Source organism: Balaenoptera acutorostrata, chromosome 4 (assembly GCF_949987535.1).
Source record: "Balaenoptera acutorostrata chromosome 4, mBalAcu1.1, whole genome shotgun sequence".
Lineage (NCBI taxonomy): Eukaryota > Metazoa > Chordata > Mammalia > Artiodactyla > Balaenopteridae > Balaenoptera > Balaenoptera acutorostrata.
Window position 1 is genome coordinate 28721114 of NC_080067.1, and position 12569 is coordinate 28733682.

At 35.3% G+C, this 12569-nt stretch overlaps 1 protein-coding gene across 3 annotated transcripts in view; it reads left to right on the plus strand.

The window, feature by feature from the left end:
* The window catches only part of U2SURP (U2 snRNP associated SURP domain containing), a 55411-nt gene that overhangs the window by 36151 nt on the left and 6691 nt on the right, over nucleotides 1–12569 (plus strand). For all 3 annotated transcript variants that reach the window (XM_007188087.3, XM_007188088.3, XM_028167974.2), the window contains 6 exons: nucleotides 866–1022; nucleotides 1886–1981; nucleotides 2690–2756; nucleotides 6805–6964; nucleotides 9916–10026; nucleotides 12396–12514. In XM_007188087.3, the coding sequence (XP_007188149.1) occupies nucleotides 866–1022; nucleotides 1886–1981; nucleotides 2690–2756; nucleotides 6805–6964; nucleotides 9916–10026; nucleotides 12396–12514 (710 nt within the window). The remainder of the gene's footprint in view (nucleotides 1–865; nucleotides 1023–1885; nucleotides 1982–2689; nucleotides 2757–6804; nucleotides 6965–9915; nucleotides 10027–12395; nucleotides 12515–12569) is intronic.

The following is a 12569-nucleotide window of genomic DNA, read 5'->3' on the forward strand; positions in this document are numbered from 1 at the left end:
GACTTTTTAAATTTGATGACATGAAAGGATTTATAGTATATTAGTAGAAAAAAAGCAAGTAATAGAGCAATGTATATAGCATGATTTCATTTTGTTAAACTAAAGATAGCTGTGTAAGTAAACATGTACCTGAAAAGATGCACCACAGTGGTAGCAGATTGTATTCATCACCATTCTGGTTTTTTTTTTTTTTTTTTTTTTTTTAACCTCCTCAATAGTTCTTAAATGCATCATCTTCATTTCTACCATCCTAATCCAGCTATCATACTTTCACTTTCACTGCTCCAACCACATGGTCCTTGTTTCAGTTTCTTAAGTATGTTTCCTCCTACCATAGACCTTTGTACATGTTCTTTCCTCTTTCTGGAACATCTCTTCTTTATCTGAGACACTTCAGATCTCAGTTTGAGCATAAATTCATTGAGCCTTCTCAGACCTCTTTAGGTGGAACCTACTTATTACACATTATAATAATACAGTGCACCTCTTTGTTATAGCAGTCATCGTATATTGTTGTGATTTTCTGATTGCCTGGCTCCTTCTCTGCCCCCCGTCCCCCCGCACCCCGCAATTGTACTAAGCTCTATGACGGGAGGGACTAGGGGACCAAGGCTCGTTTTTGCTCATCATTGTATCCTCAGTGCCTCACATGGTACCTGGCATAATTAGGTACTTGGTAACTATTTGATAAATATTGCACAGATAAATGCGTCTTTGTCAGCTGGATGATAAAAATATATTCTTATTATATCCTCACATTGTACCTGGGCATGTTAGTTGGTTTATACTGGATTGCAAGTTAATCTTTTAGCAATATGACTTTAGCAAGCAAAAGAAAATGTTACAGTAGTATGTGTTTTTATAGGATGTACCAGATGACCTTGATGGTGCCCCCATTGAGGAAGAGCTTGATGGTGCACCTCTAGAAGATGTGGATGGAATTCCTATTGATGCTACTCCCATTGATGACCTTGATGGAGTCCCTATTAAGAGCCTTGATGATGATCTTGATGGAGTGCCTTGTAAGTTCAAACTTCAAACTCATTAAATCTAGCTAATAAGTTTGATTCCAAGCCTCTTTAATTTCCACACATGCTGATATGGAAAAAGGTTATAATTTCTCAGTAAGGTTGTCAGTCATTAACTTTTTTCTGTCTTTTAGTTCTGACTTTTCAGAATTGAACTACCCAGTAATACATTCGTGCCAAGAAAAAGGTTTCCTTTCTGGTCACGTTTATTTGTTGGGACAGTCAGCCTCTTAAAATATTAGCAGCTTTTTCCTGTCTTAATTGTTAGGAAACTATAGGCAAAATCTTGTGTTCAATTGTATGCATAATCCCAGGTGCTTGGTTTTATCAGTTCTATTTTTATTATTAGTTTTCCTAACTTATAGATTCAGTTTTCCTAGTTGCCTGGAATCATTTTTGGAAATAAGTATACATAATCTTTAGTACATTTGGATTATATGTTAAAATATTGAATAATATATGAATTCTGCAGTTTAAACAATAAGTAGATAAAGGTACTAAAGTTTCTTTTACTTTCTCAGCTTCTCCATTTGCTTGCAGTAACCACCTCTATGTTCTGGGTATATGTGTGTGTGTGTATATCTCTCTCTCTCTCTCTATAGATATATAGATATATACACACACACACACACATATATATGCCTATGTATGTATATAAATTATATTTATACTTATATTTAAAAATTGGACCTCAGGTGCAGAGAATTGGATTAGTCATAATCCTTGTTCTTGACACTAGCATTATTAGTCCATGTGTGACCTTATTTAATTTTACTTTTTAATAATAAGTAAATATTCATGAGCTCTTTAAGTCATCCTCTAGTAGTCGGAGTTAATGACTCATCTTTCTTCAACAGTGGATGCGACTGAAGACGCAAAGAAGAATGAGCCTATATTTAAGGTTGCCCCGTCAAAATGGGAGGCTGTAGATGAATCTGAATTGGAAGCGCAGGGTAAGTAAAAATACAATAAATACGAAGCTTTAAAAAATTGAGTACTTAAAATTTTACCAAATCATTGTTGTGTGTGTACGTGTACATTTTCCTTTTGTATTTTATAACATGTTTCAACCTTAAGACCCAGTGTTGTCATATTTTATGTCTAGTGGCTAAGTTTTCATTGTGGTTGCTGTTTAAATTATCTTAGATCCTTCAGTTTGGATGCTTCAAGAGTAATCAGAGAAATCACTAAAAACCTTTTAGGTTAAGCCATTTCAGTAGAAAATGTAGATGGGGAGCTGTACCTATTTGGAAATTAGAGGTCAGTTTCAGAAAAACCAAAGCTTTGTCTCTTTTATAATGCTTGACTTCTTAGATGCAGTTTAGACCTACCTTTCATACTTGCTTGGACATGTATCCTAGAGCTTATAATCTATAATTGTTAATTTAGTATTTGTAGGTTCTAATGAAATAAATCTTACCATCTAGCATAGAAATAAGGATGACAACATTATTTGTCACCTCATGAATTTGAATAAAATTACAGTGTAGGTGTGAGGAAAGAAATACATTTAGTACATAGAAATGGCTATTCAAAGAAAAGATAAATGTAGATAACTTCTGTAATATAAACTTTCAGTTCTAAAGCTGGGCTTCTACTGTGCTGCTGCAAAAATGCTGATTTACCTTATGGAATTACATCCTTTTTTTCCTTCCATTCAGCTGTAACAACTTCTAAATGGGAGTTATTTGACCAGCATGAAGAATCAGAAGAAGAAGAAAATCAAAAGTAAGAATCTAAGTTTCGAATATACTCAGTTTCTTATTGCATATGAACTCCCTTTTTCATTAAGAGGTATGCTTGAAATAATAGTGACGAGGAAAACTTAACTCTTAAAAAAACTTGTTTTAAGAGGATCATTTTTAGTTCTTCATTGTTTTTCCAGTGAATAAAGAGCTTTTGCTTTCTGGTTTTGACGCATCTGGTTTCACTTTGCTTTTGAGTTTGTTTTCCTATGCTAGGTTATACATTCTTACTTTGTAGTTACTAAATGGTCAACTGCATTTATTTTAAGTCTTTGTCATCAAGTATTGTTTTGGCTCCACAAAAAGTGTTTTTTAAAATGTGAATGGGAAGGTTATGCTCCTTTTTGGGAGGGATTGTGCATTGCTAAGAAAAATAATGCATTATGACCATTATGACCGTTACGTTATTTAAATATTAACACCTCAGAAGAACTAAGAATAACTAAAAGAAAAAAACCATTTTACCTTTATCGTATGGAGAAATTATAGTTTTCAATTTTGCTCTTTGGTAATTACCCCCGGTTGATTTTGAGTTTAACACTGAATGTGATTATAGGAATTCCTGCTCCCAAATTCTCCTGCAAGTTTATGCTGGTAGTTTTTTTTTTTTAAGGTAGCACTTGACACCTTTAAAAATCATTGCAAAGAAAGTTAATTTTTTTTAGTAGGGAAAGAGATGGCATCAAAGCAGAGGTTTCTGGGTTTTTGTTTTTGTTTTAAATCGTCTTTTATTGTTTTCATATGGAAGAGTGCACAAAAGGAAAAGTCCCTTTGTGTCCCAGCACAGTGTTAGCATTTAGATTTAAGGCAATATGATTGAACAGCATTTGTGGAAACACAGTTTGATATGATGAAGAAAACTTGGCAATGGTGATGTCTTTCCAGAAACAGTGTGATCAGAACAAGTCAGCAATGATTATGACAACATGTTTACAAAATATAGATGTGGTTCGCTGATGGAAGTACCTCTCTGAGGCTGTTTAGGAGTACAGGAATTGGGAACAGTCCAGTTTGTTTTCATTTTATGTCTGCAGTCCCATCATTAGTAACATCTCTCACCATTGTAGAATCACTGCTTTTTAAAATGAGTATGTGTATTCATAAAATAATTATTTAATTTAAGGGAAAGAAGGGTAGAAAAGCCATTGCAGAACTCAAATATTGTTCAAGCTGTTTTGTTTCTAAAGGTGCTAATTTTTTTGCATTGAATTTGATATTTATGTTAATGTTTGAAATGTGAAAGCATTTTTGTGTTGATGGTAATTGTACATTCATACAGTGAAGCATGGATCACTGAAAGTATAATTTATATTTTTGATGTTTCCTAGGAGCTCCAAGTAAGTCATGATAACATGAAAATAACTTTTTGAAAGTACAAAGCAGGGAAAAATACTTTTTCACATGCTACTGCTTTCTGGGCCTTGAAATTTTCTTGCGCCTCACTGCTGCTCTCTAGTGGCTGAATCCAAAATGCCTTTTTACCAAGGAGCTGCTTTTTTTGGGGGTGGTGGTGCTGAGTTGGGTCTTCGTTGCTGCGCGCAGGCTTTCTCTAGTTGCGGTGAGCGGGCTTCTCATTGCAGTGGCTTCTCTTGTGGAGCACGGGCTCTAGGCACGCGGGCTTCAGTAGCTGTGGCTCGCGGGCTCTAGAGCACAGGCTTGGTAGTTGTGGCGCATGGGCTTAGTTGCTCCGCGGCATGTGGGATATTCCCGGACCAGGGCTCGAACCCGTCTCCCCTGCATTGGCAGGCGGATTCCCAACCACTGCGCCACCAGGGAAGCCCTGGAGCTGCTTTTTGACACTAGTAATTATTGTCTTTGTGGCAGAAAGGTGATTAAAAATATATATATAGCACTACTAATGCTTTGGAGAAAAGTTCCAATAGTAATTTAATTTGTTGGTAGTGAATTCTGTATGGGTTTAGAGTCTTGAATTTCCAGTTCTTTAAAAGAAGAGCAAGATGAGGCCATGGTGAGATCTGAACCTAGAGCTGGTAACTAAGAGCTAAAGTCAAAGCCAGTTAGAACAGATCACTCAGGCCTTACAAAATTTAAATAGCAGCTGTAAAGTATGTATGTATTTTAAATTCTCAAATTGTGTAGTTCATTTTAAAAGTCTTAAATAATATGATTAGTGTTTAGTGTCTAGCCGCCTATATTCTTTCTCTGTGTGTATAAAAACATGCATATCTATTTAAAGCATAAGTTATGTAATATTGTACATATTATTCTGTGACCCATGTTTTTCACTCAAGTATCATGGGTTTTGTTATTCCATGTCAGTCCATATGTTTATCTGCTGTGTATTCTGCAAACATTCAGATAAGTGTACAAGGAAGTTTATCAAGGAATATTTCAAATTGCAAAAAAAAATTTTTGAAAAAATTGTAAATAACAGGCTGGAATTGGTTAAGTAATCTCCATTGCATAGATAACACAGTTTCATTAGCTATGTTGCATCTTTATTGATTAACTCTTTCCAGAATAATCCTTCAGTAAATAATCTGTATTTACACACACACACACACACACACTTTAACCACTAAAAGCATCTGAGACCCTTGTAAAACTATTTTGCACCATAAAACAGGAAATTCTCGTCTTTTAAAAAATTAGCTAAGAACTGCATTTAGGAAGTTTCTGACAAATTAATGAGAAATATTAAGTAAAAGTTTATTTCTGAAAAGAATATGGTTTTTAATCGTTGGTTTTGACTTTTTCCTCTTTTTTTCGTCACCTAAGTATTGTATTGAGTTGTGCCTATATGTGCTACTAATAATTTGTGGGGCTCTGAGAGTATAAAGTGTGAAAAGTATTTTATTGGTATTCTAGAAAGGACCTTTAGATGAGAAATAAGCTAGTAGCATAGTCCTCTCTTTATTTTTATCTACCTTGCTTAAATTTTTCTCATTCAGTGTGTGACTCTAAAATAGTTAAAATTTTATTTGGAAAGAATTTGGTTATAATTGTTTTTATATTATTATGAATGTTTTAAATATATACTAAAAGAACTCCTCTTATTCATGGTAGAGTGTAGTACCCAAATACCAATATATAAAGGCTTATCAGGTTCAAATATTAAGGGAAAATGGCATATATTCTAGGCTGTGCCAGTAATGTTCATATCACAATATTGTTTATGAGGAATTTTGTTTTTATATACATAAACATTTTGAGTTTGTACATGGAAGACTTGTTTTGCCCAGATCCAACATTTACACTCACAAGGCCCAGTCCCAGAGCATACGACTTTTTTTTTTTTTTTTTTTTTAAAGTCCCATCATTCTTTGTGCTTCAAGAACATTGAAGAACATTTGTTAATCCTATCCTGGCAATGATGAGCAGCTTGTCATAGTTGCTTCCCTGTCTGTTTCCACTCGATTGCTTCTGGAAGGACAGGAGAATTTTTCTTCGTTGTATCCTTAGCTATGGTAGTCACTTAGTTTATCATTTTCTTTTTATCTGACATAGAACCAATACAACTTTCATAATCAACTATGACATGAATACTAATGTGTGCTAAAATTTAAAATTAATACACTGTTTTATTCTTAGGGTTATGTGTTAATTAGATAAGGTCTTTTACTCTGTGACTCAAACTTATGTATTTTCTAGCTTACAGGCTCTGCTGAAGGAAGGGTAAACATTTGGCTTTTTAAACATTGACCATCATGAAATCACTCTGAACTATGAAGTATGCAGAAATCACTGATTGATTATTCATTTCATTTAACAGTTGAAAGGAAAGTTTGTGGCAGAATGAAAAGCACAGAAATAACATAAGCAGAATTTTTAGAAGTGTGATTATGTTGAAGCTCAGATTTTTTCTATGGAGGAAACATAAGAGTTTTATAAAATTGTTATTTGATCAGATATGTAGTAAAAAATGTTTTAGTGATGAATTGTCCTCTTATGTTTTGTTAACATTATTTAAGCTCTAAGGCAGTGAAAAAATCAAAAAGCTGTACTGTAAAATGTAATTTTTTTCCTTGCTGTCGTGACATACAATGTATTCTGCTTATTTATTTCCAAAGTCAAGAAGAAGAAAGTGAAGATGAAGAAGATACTCAAAGTTCCAAATCTGAAGAACATCATTTGTACTCTAATCCAATCAAAGAAGAAATGACTGAGTCCAAGTTCTCTAAGTACTCTGAAATGAGTGAGGAAAAACGAGCTAAACTCCGTGAAATTGAGGTTAGTATTGCATTGAAGCTTAAACTACACTACACTGGCCTTCTTTCACTTTTCCCACCAAACTGTGCTTCCTCTTAGCATCATACCTTGGTCCATACTGTTCCCTCTCTGTCTGGAAACCTTCATACCAGCTGTCTTCCTTCAGGTCTCTTAGTTCAAGCATCTCTTCTGTCTTTCTGTTACGATTTTACATGTGTTGTGGTATGTGTATTTTTTTTTTTTTTCTTGCTTGCTTGTTTAGTGTGTTCCCCACTAGGCTGTGATTTCTGCAAGGGTAAGGGACCATGTCTGTTGTCTGTTCAACATCATATCTCCAGTGCCTGGCACATAGGAGCCCTTCTGCAGATATTGATGTAATGAATAGATTATATCTCACATTATGAAATCCATCACATTTTGAGCATAAATAGTATGTAACAAAAAAAGTGAGATATTTTCTGACACGTTCAAGTTATGTATACATGGTACTATAGTAGGCTCATTTTCAGTGTCTGCACGAGTGATGGGGAGAGAGTAGACGTTGATTGGGGCTTAACAATAAGAAGGGGAATAACTTAAGTGGGAATCCAAACTCTCAAGACTTCTCTCTCCATTCCCTTTTCTATTATAATGCCTTTTTAAAATTACCAAAGGTATTCAGACACGTCAGTGAGGGGAGGGTTCTGTAATGGGAGACTTCCTTATTTCTTGCCCCAGGTGGTGGAACATTCCCAGTAAATATTAGCAATCGTGTAGCAGTCAGTCCAGAATCTCAAAAGTATACATGAGAGTGAATTTTAATACTCTGTCCATTCATTTAACAGTATTTTATATGCCTACTGGTTGTCAGTGCTGTTCCTCTTACTAACTTATAATACCTACCATCTTAATTTCCACTTCTCCACTTACTCACTGTTGGGCTGGTACAAGTTCTTGCCCACCTCTTTCTCGATATCACCAAGCCAAAAAGTTAATAGAGAAAACGTTTTGTTTCAACCTTACACAGAATCAGTATGATGTCAATTTTAAGTAGAGAGGAGGGATTTTCAGAGTTAGTAAGTTGATTCATTTTTCCTGAGGTATATTCATATACATTCTTTATAAAATTGTAGGGGAATAAGATGTTGTGTTATCAGTGAATGTGCTCACCCGTGGACCTTTTTCAAGCTGCACTCTCCCAGTCTTACTGAACTCTGCCTTACTGACCTGATGGATCTGTTGGAGTAGAAACAAAGATTGAGTTCAATAAAAAATGTATTTTCTTGATAATTGAATTACCCTCTTATAAATGCCAAAACAGACTGTTTCTAAATGTTCTGTTTTCTTATTGACTTGAAAGAAAACCGTATGATACAACTTTTTTGTTAATTTGGATGGTTCTACACTGTATATGTATATACTGATATGTGCTACACATGCATATACAGAGGTGCACATACCAGCACACCTTATATATATACATTATATACATATATATATATACACATTTCCCTACATATACATTATATATATATACATATATATGTGTACATATATATATACATTTCCCTACTTTATATGTTCTTTGAGAATCTGGCCTCTCTCTTTGTTAGATACTCAGCGATTGTTCATCCTGCTCTCATAGTGACTACCCTATCGCAATTTACTTACCCTTTTGGGATTTGAACGTGAGCCAAATCCTGATTTTAAAATGTAGATCTTGGCTTTGTTACAGAATTATCTATTCTTCTCCCTTATTTACTCTGAGATTTAGTCGCCTGGAGTAAAGGTCCACAACTGGTGGCAAATTAGAACTAGAACTCAGGGCTCATGAGCTTTATTCATGCACGCTGTCTTCTCTGCCCCTAAATTCAAATGTCAGTTTCTGAATTGAGAATTCAGTGAATACCTTTTTATTGGAGAACCCTTAAATAAAGAATTAAGTTCTAATTAGTTTTATTATATACTATAGTATATATAGTATGTATAATGTATATTTATAGTGTAGTTTTTCTTTCTAAAAGCTCTTTTCTTCCCCACATGTGTCGTAATAAAGACATCTATAGCTGAATCTTTTTTACCATGGGATTAATAAAAACCAAAGGATTTATGTTATAAAATATTGACATTCTCTGCAAAGCACTTAGAAAACATGCAGCCATAAATTACAGTGTTTACTGGAAGCAAGTTCTTAATCTTTCAGATTCTGCTTAAAGCAGTGCCTAGGCTGGCGTTTTCTTTTCTCATTCTGCTGTTGTCTCCGTTTCTATCAAAGGGGTTGGAGGAGTGGAACACTAGGTGGGGAGCCAGGTGAAGGGTCTTCTTTGTTGTTGAAGTAGAAAGATCCCTTTTCTGCCCTCATCCCTGAGGAAAGAGTGAATAGTTGAGGGGAAAGGTGATATACTCGGCACTGTCCCATGGCAGCCAGGGGATAGATGGCTAACAAGCCATTCCATGGGCTACCCTCTTTTGAGTTGGGACCCTTTGTGACCTGTTTTCTGGGTGCCCTGGACTTGTGCTTGTGCCTGGGTTAGGCCACATCAGCAGGAACTGTAGCTAGGGATTTTATAATAATCTTCAAAAGGTGCTCTAGGAATGCCTTTCTTTCACCAAAGTAACATTCAGGTCTGTTGTTTGACTCTGGGATGCTTAACTCTTAAACTGATTTACCACAAATTAGAACAGTCATTTTTGTCAAGTCATCTCGTGTGGCTCTGCAGAGAGCACGTGGGCCAGAGTCTGATTACTTGAATTCTGCATAGTTGGGCTTGTCTGACAAGTGGCCTTCCGATTAGAGAGTTACACATTGATGTTATATTTTGACTGAGTCCTTAATCAGTTACTATATGTTTTTATGTTTTATGTTGCTATACTTATGCTTTTCGTTTTTATACACTTGTTTCAAAGAAGAGAGTGTTTTTTAAAGGAGCAAAGCGCTGCTTGAGAAGCTATAGTGATAAAAAGATTTATTTTAAATATGTGTTATTTCACAGCTCAAAGTTATGAAGTTTCAAGATGAATTAGAATCTGGAAAAAGACCTAAAAAACCAGGCCAGAGCTTTCAGGAACAAGTAGAACACTACAGAGATAAACTTCTTCAACGAGTAAGGAATAAGTATATGCAGTAATATGCATTTTCCAGAGTTATTTGTTTGACTGCCTACAATATTGATATATTGGGATATTTAAGGAAAAGAATATTTCAAATTATATCCTTTGTCTAAATGCTGAATATTGGTAGCTAACTAGGGACATTTGAAACTTGACGTTTTACAGTTATTTCAGCATGGAAAGCAGTCCTAGGGCAACAGCACACTGTTTTATTCCTGATACTCCCTGTGGAGCATGAAATCCTGCTAAGAACATGCTTTCAGAACTGGAAGATCCTATAGAAAGAGTCACATTTGTGACAGTGAGACACCAACAACCCTGAGAAGTAGCACAGAGTCAGAGATGCAGTTAGGGTTTGGGAATTTCATTCAGGACTCCTTTTCCATTGTGTCCAAGGAGGGACAGCAAGTGGCAGAACATCTCATCTGTGAGTTCTAAGCTTTTGAGGGACCTCATATTCTTATACATAAAAAAGTGTGTAGGGATATACAGAGAATTTTAGAACAAGGAGGCCTACATGATAATTGTTGAAAGAACCTAGGAATTTTATTGGGAGTGCTATTAATTTTTACCTATATCTTGACTGTCATTACAAATAAAAGATTATAGAGAGAAATAGAAACAACTAGAAAGGGAGCTTAAAATCATACAAACCTATTAATGGTGACGGAAGCACAACAGTATGGTAAAGCAGCTTGTCGGCTGTGCAGCACTGTGGACTCCCGGCGCCGCTGTCTGCTGTGCGCTCCCAGGCACGCCACTGAAACCTGCTTTTACTCTGTGGAACTGGGTTGATAAGTCCCAATTTTGCAGGATTGTGAATTAGATAATAGCTGCATTACTCTTTATTATTGAATTAAAGTGTTTAAAACATCTTGAGTGTTTTAACTGTAGTCTGATTCCTATGAAAGTATCGATCAGGAAAATGTACCCTACAGATCACCAGGGGAAGTCAGTCTCCTCAGCATCACTTTTTAAATTTGTGCTCAGTATGTTGTATTTGGAAAAAAGATAAATGAGTTGTTTTTTTTTAAAAAAAGATGTTATGTATCTGAACCCCATGAGTCCCTTTGGAGATGGTGGTAGATGTTTGATCTGCATGGAAGACTACACCTTGAGATGCCCACTGGGTCTAATGTAGTAATACGTGTATTACCATTTTAGTCTCCTTGCATTCCATGGTTGTAATTGGAGGGAAGAATGTATTTTTTGAAGGTATATACTAGGGGTCAGCAGACTAGGGCCATCACCTCATTTTTGTAAATAAACTTATTAAAACACAGCCATACCCCTTCACTTTTTACCTGCGTATTATCTACTGTGGGTTTTGGACTAAAGTGGTAGAGTAGACCAGTTGTGGCCCACAAAGAAAATATTCACCACCTGGCCCTTATGGAAAACATGTGCCAGCATCTCGTGTAGGCTTTTTATCAGATATCAGTTAGCGTTCTTGATGCATACAAATCATAGAGAAATTTAATTCCTGTTAGTGGAGAGCTGAGTTGGCTTTGTGGGTTCATTGTCTATAGCCACGCCTTTAATTATCAATAGAAATCATAATTTCAAGTGAGAAGTGGCAGTTGTAGCAGTTGGGGATAAGCAAATAAGTTATTTTTTGGTTTATATAATTATATAGTCATGTAGTCAGTTTGTACTTTTATAAATTAGGATTTAAAATTTCCAGTATGATTGGTACTTGTTTCTCACTAATAGTTATTATCTGATGGCTGATTATTGTGAATAGCTCTTTCTCCTTTTCAACATATTACTTTGTAAGGGCTTTCCTTTGATTAAATCAACTTGCTGTACCATTAGAATCACTATTGACAATTTTATTGCAGTCTGAGTTGGAAAGGTCATTGTACTGTTAGCCTTTTCCAATTTTTGTTAAAGTGGAGGGACAGCACTCTATAGGTAGTGGCTAAGAGAGCCCTGGCTCTAGAGCTTTGGCTCAAATCCTGACTTCACCATCCCGTATGACCACAGGCATGGTACGTAGCCTTTCTGAGTCTCATTTTTCATCTCTAGAATGAGGATAATGCTATTCCTAGGCATGTTTTGAAGAATTACATGAAATGGTATATGGAAAATTGTTTATTAATTGCTTGGCCTGTGGTAGGCACTCAGAAAATGTTTAGCTGCTGTCACTGGCATCACTATTATTATTCAGTATAAGTAGAAGAGTAGAAGAAATGACTGGTTTTCTGGAAGAGTAGGTATTTAAAAAAAATAGTTATACCTTCAATAGTAATTTAAAAAATAGTTAACTAGAAGAGGCAATATTGTTTCATAAATGAGATTAATAACCAGGTTGGTGTTTTTAATGGCTAAATACTTTCTCTTTAAAAAAAAAACAAAACAGGAGAAAGAGAAAGAATTAGAAAGAGAACGAGAAAGAGATAAGAAGGATAAAGAAAAATTGGAATCTCGATCCAAAGACAAGAAGGAAAAAGATGAGTGTACTCCAACAAGGAAAGAAAGGTATAACATTTCTCATTTAATGCCTATACTGGTTTCAGGATTTGGAATCATGTTT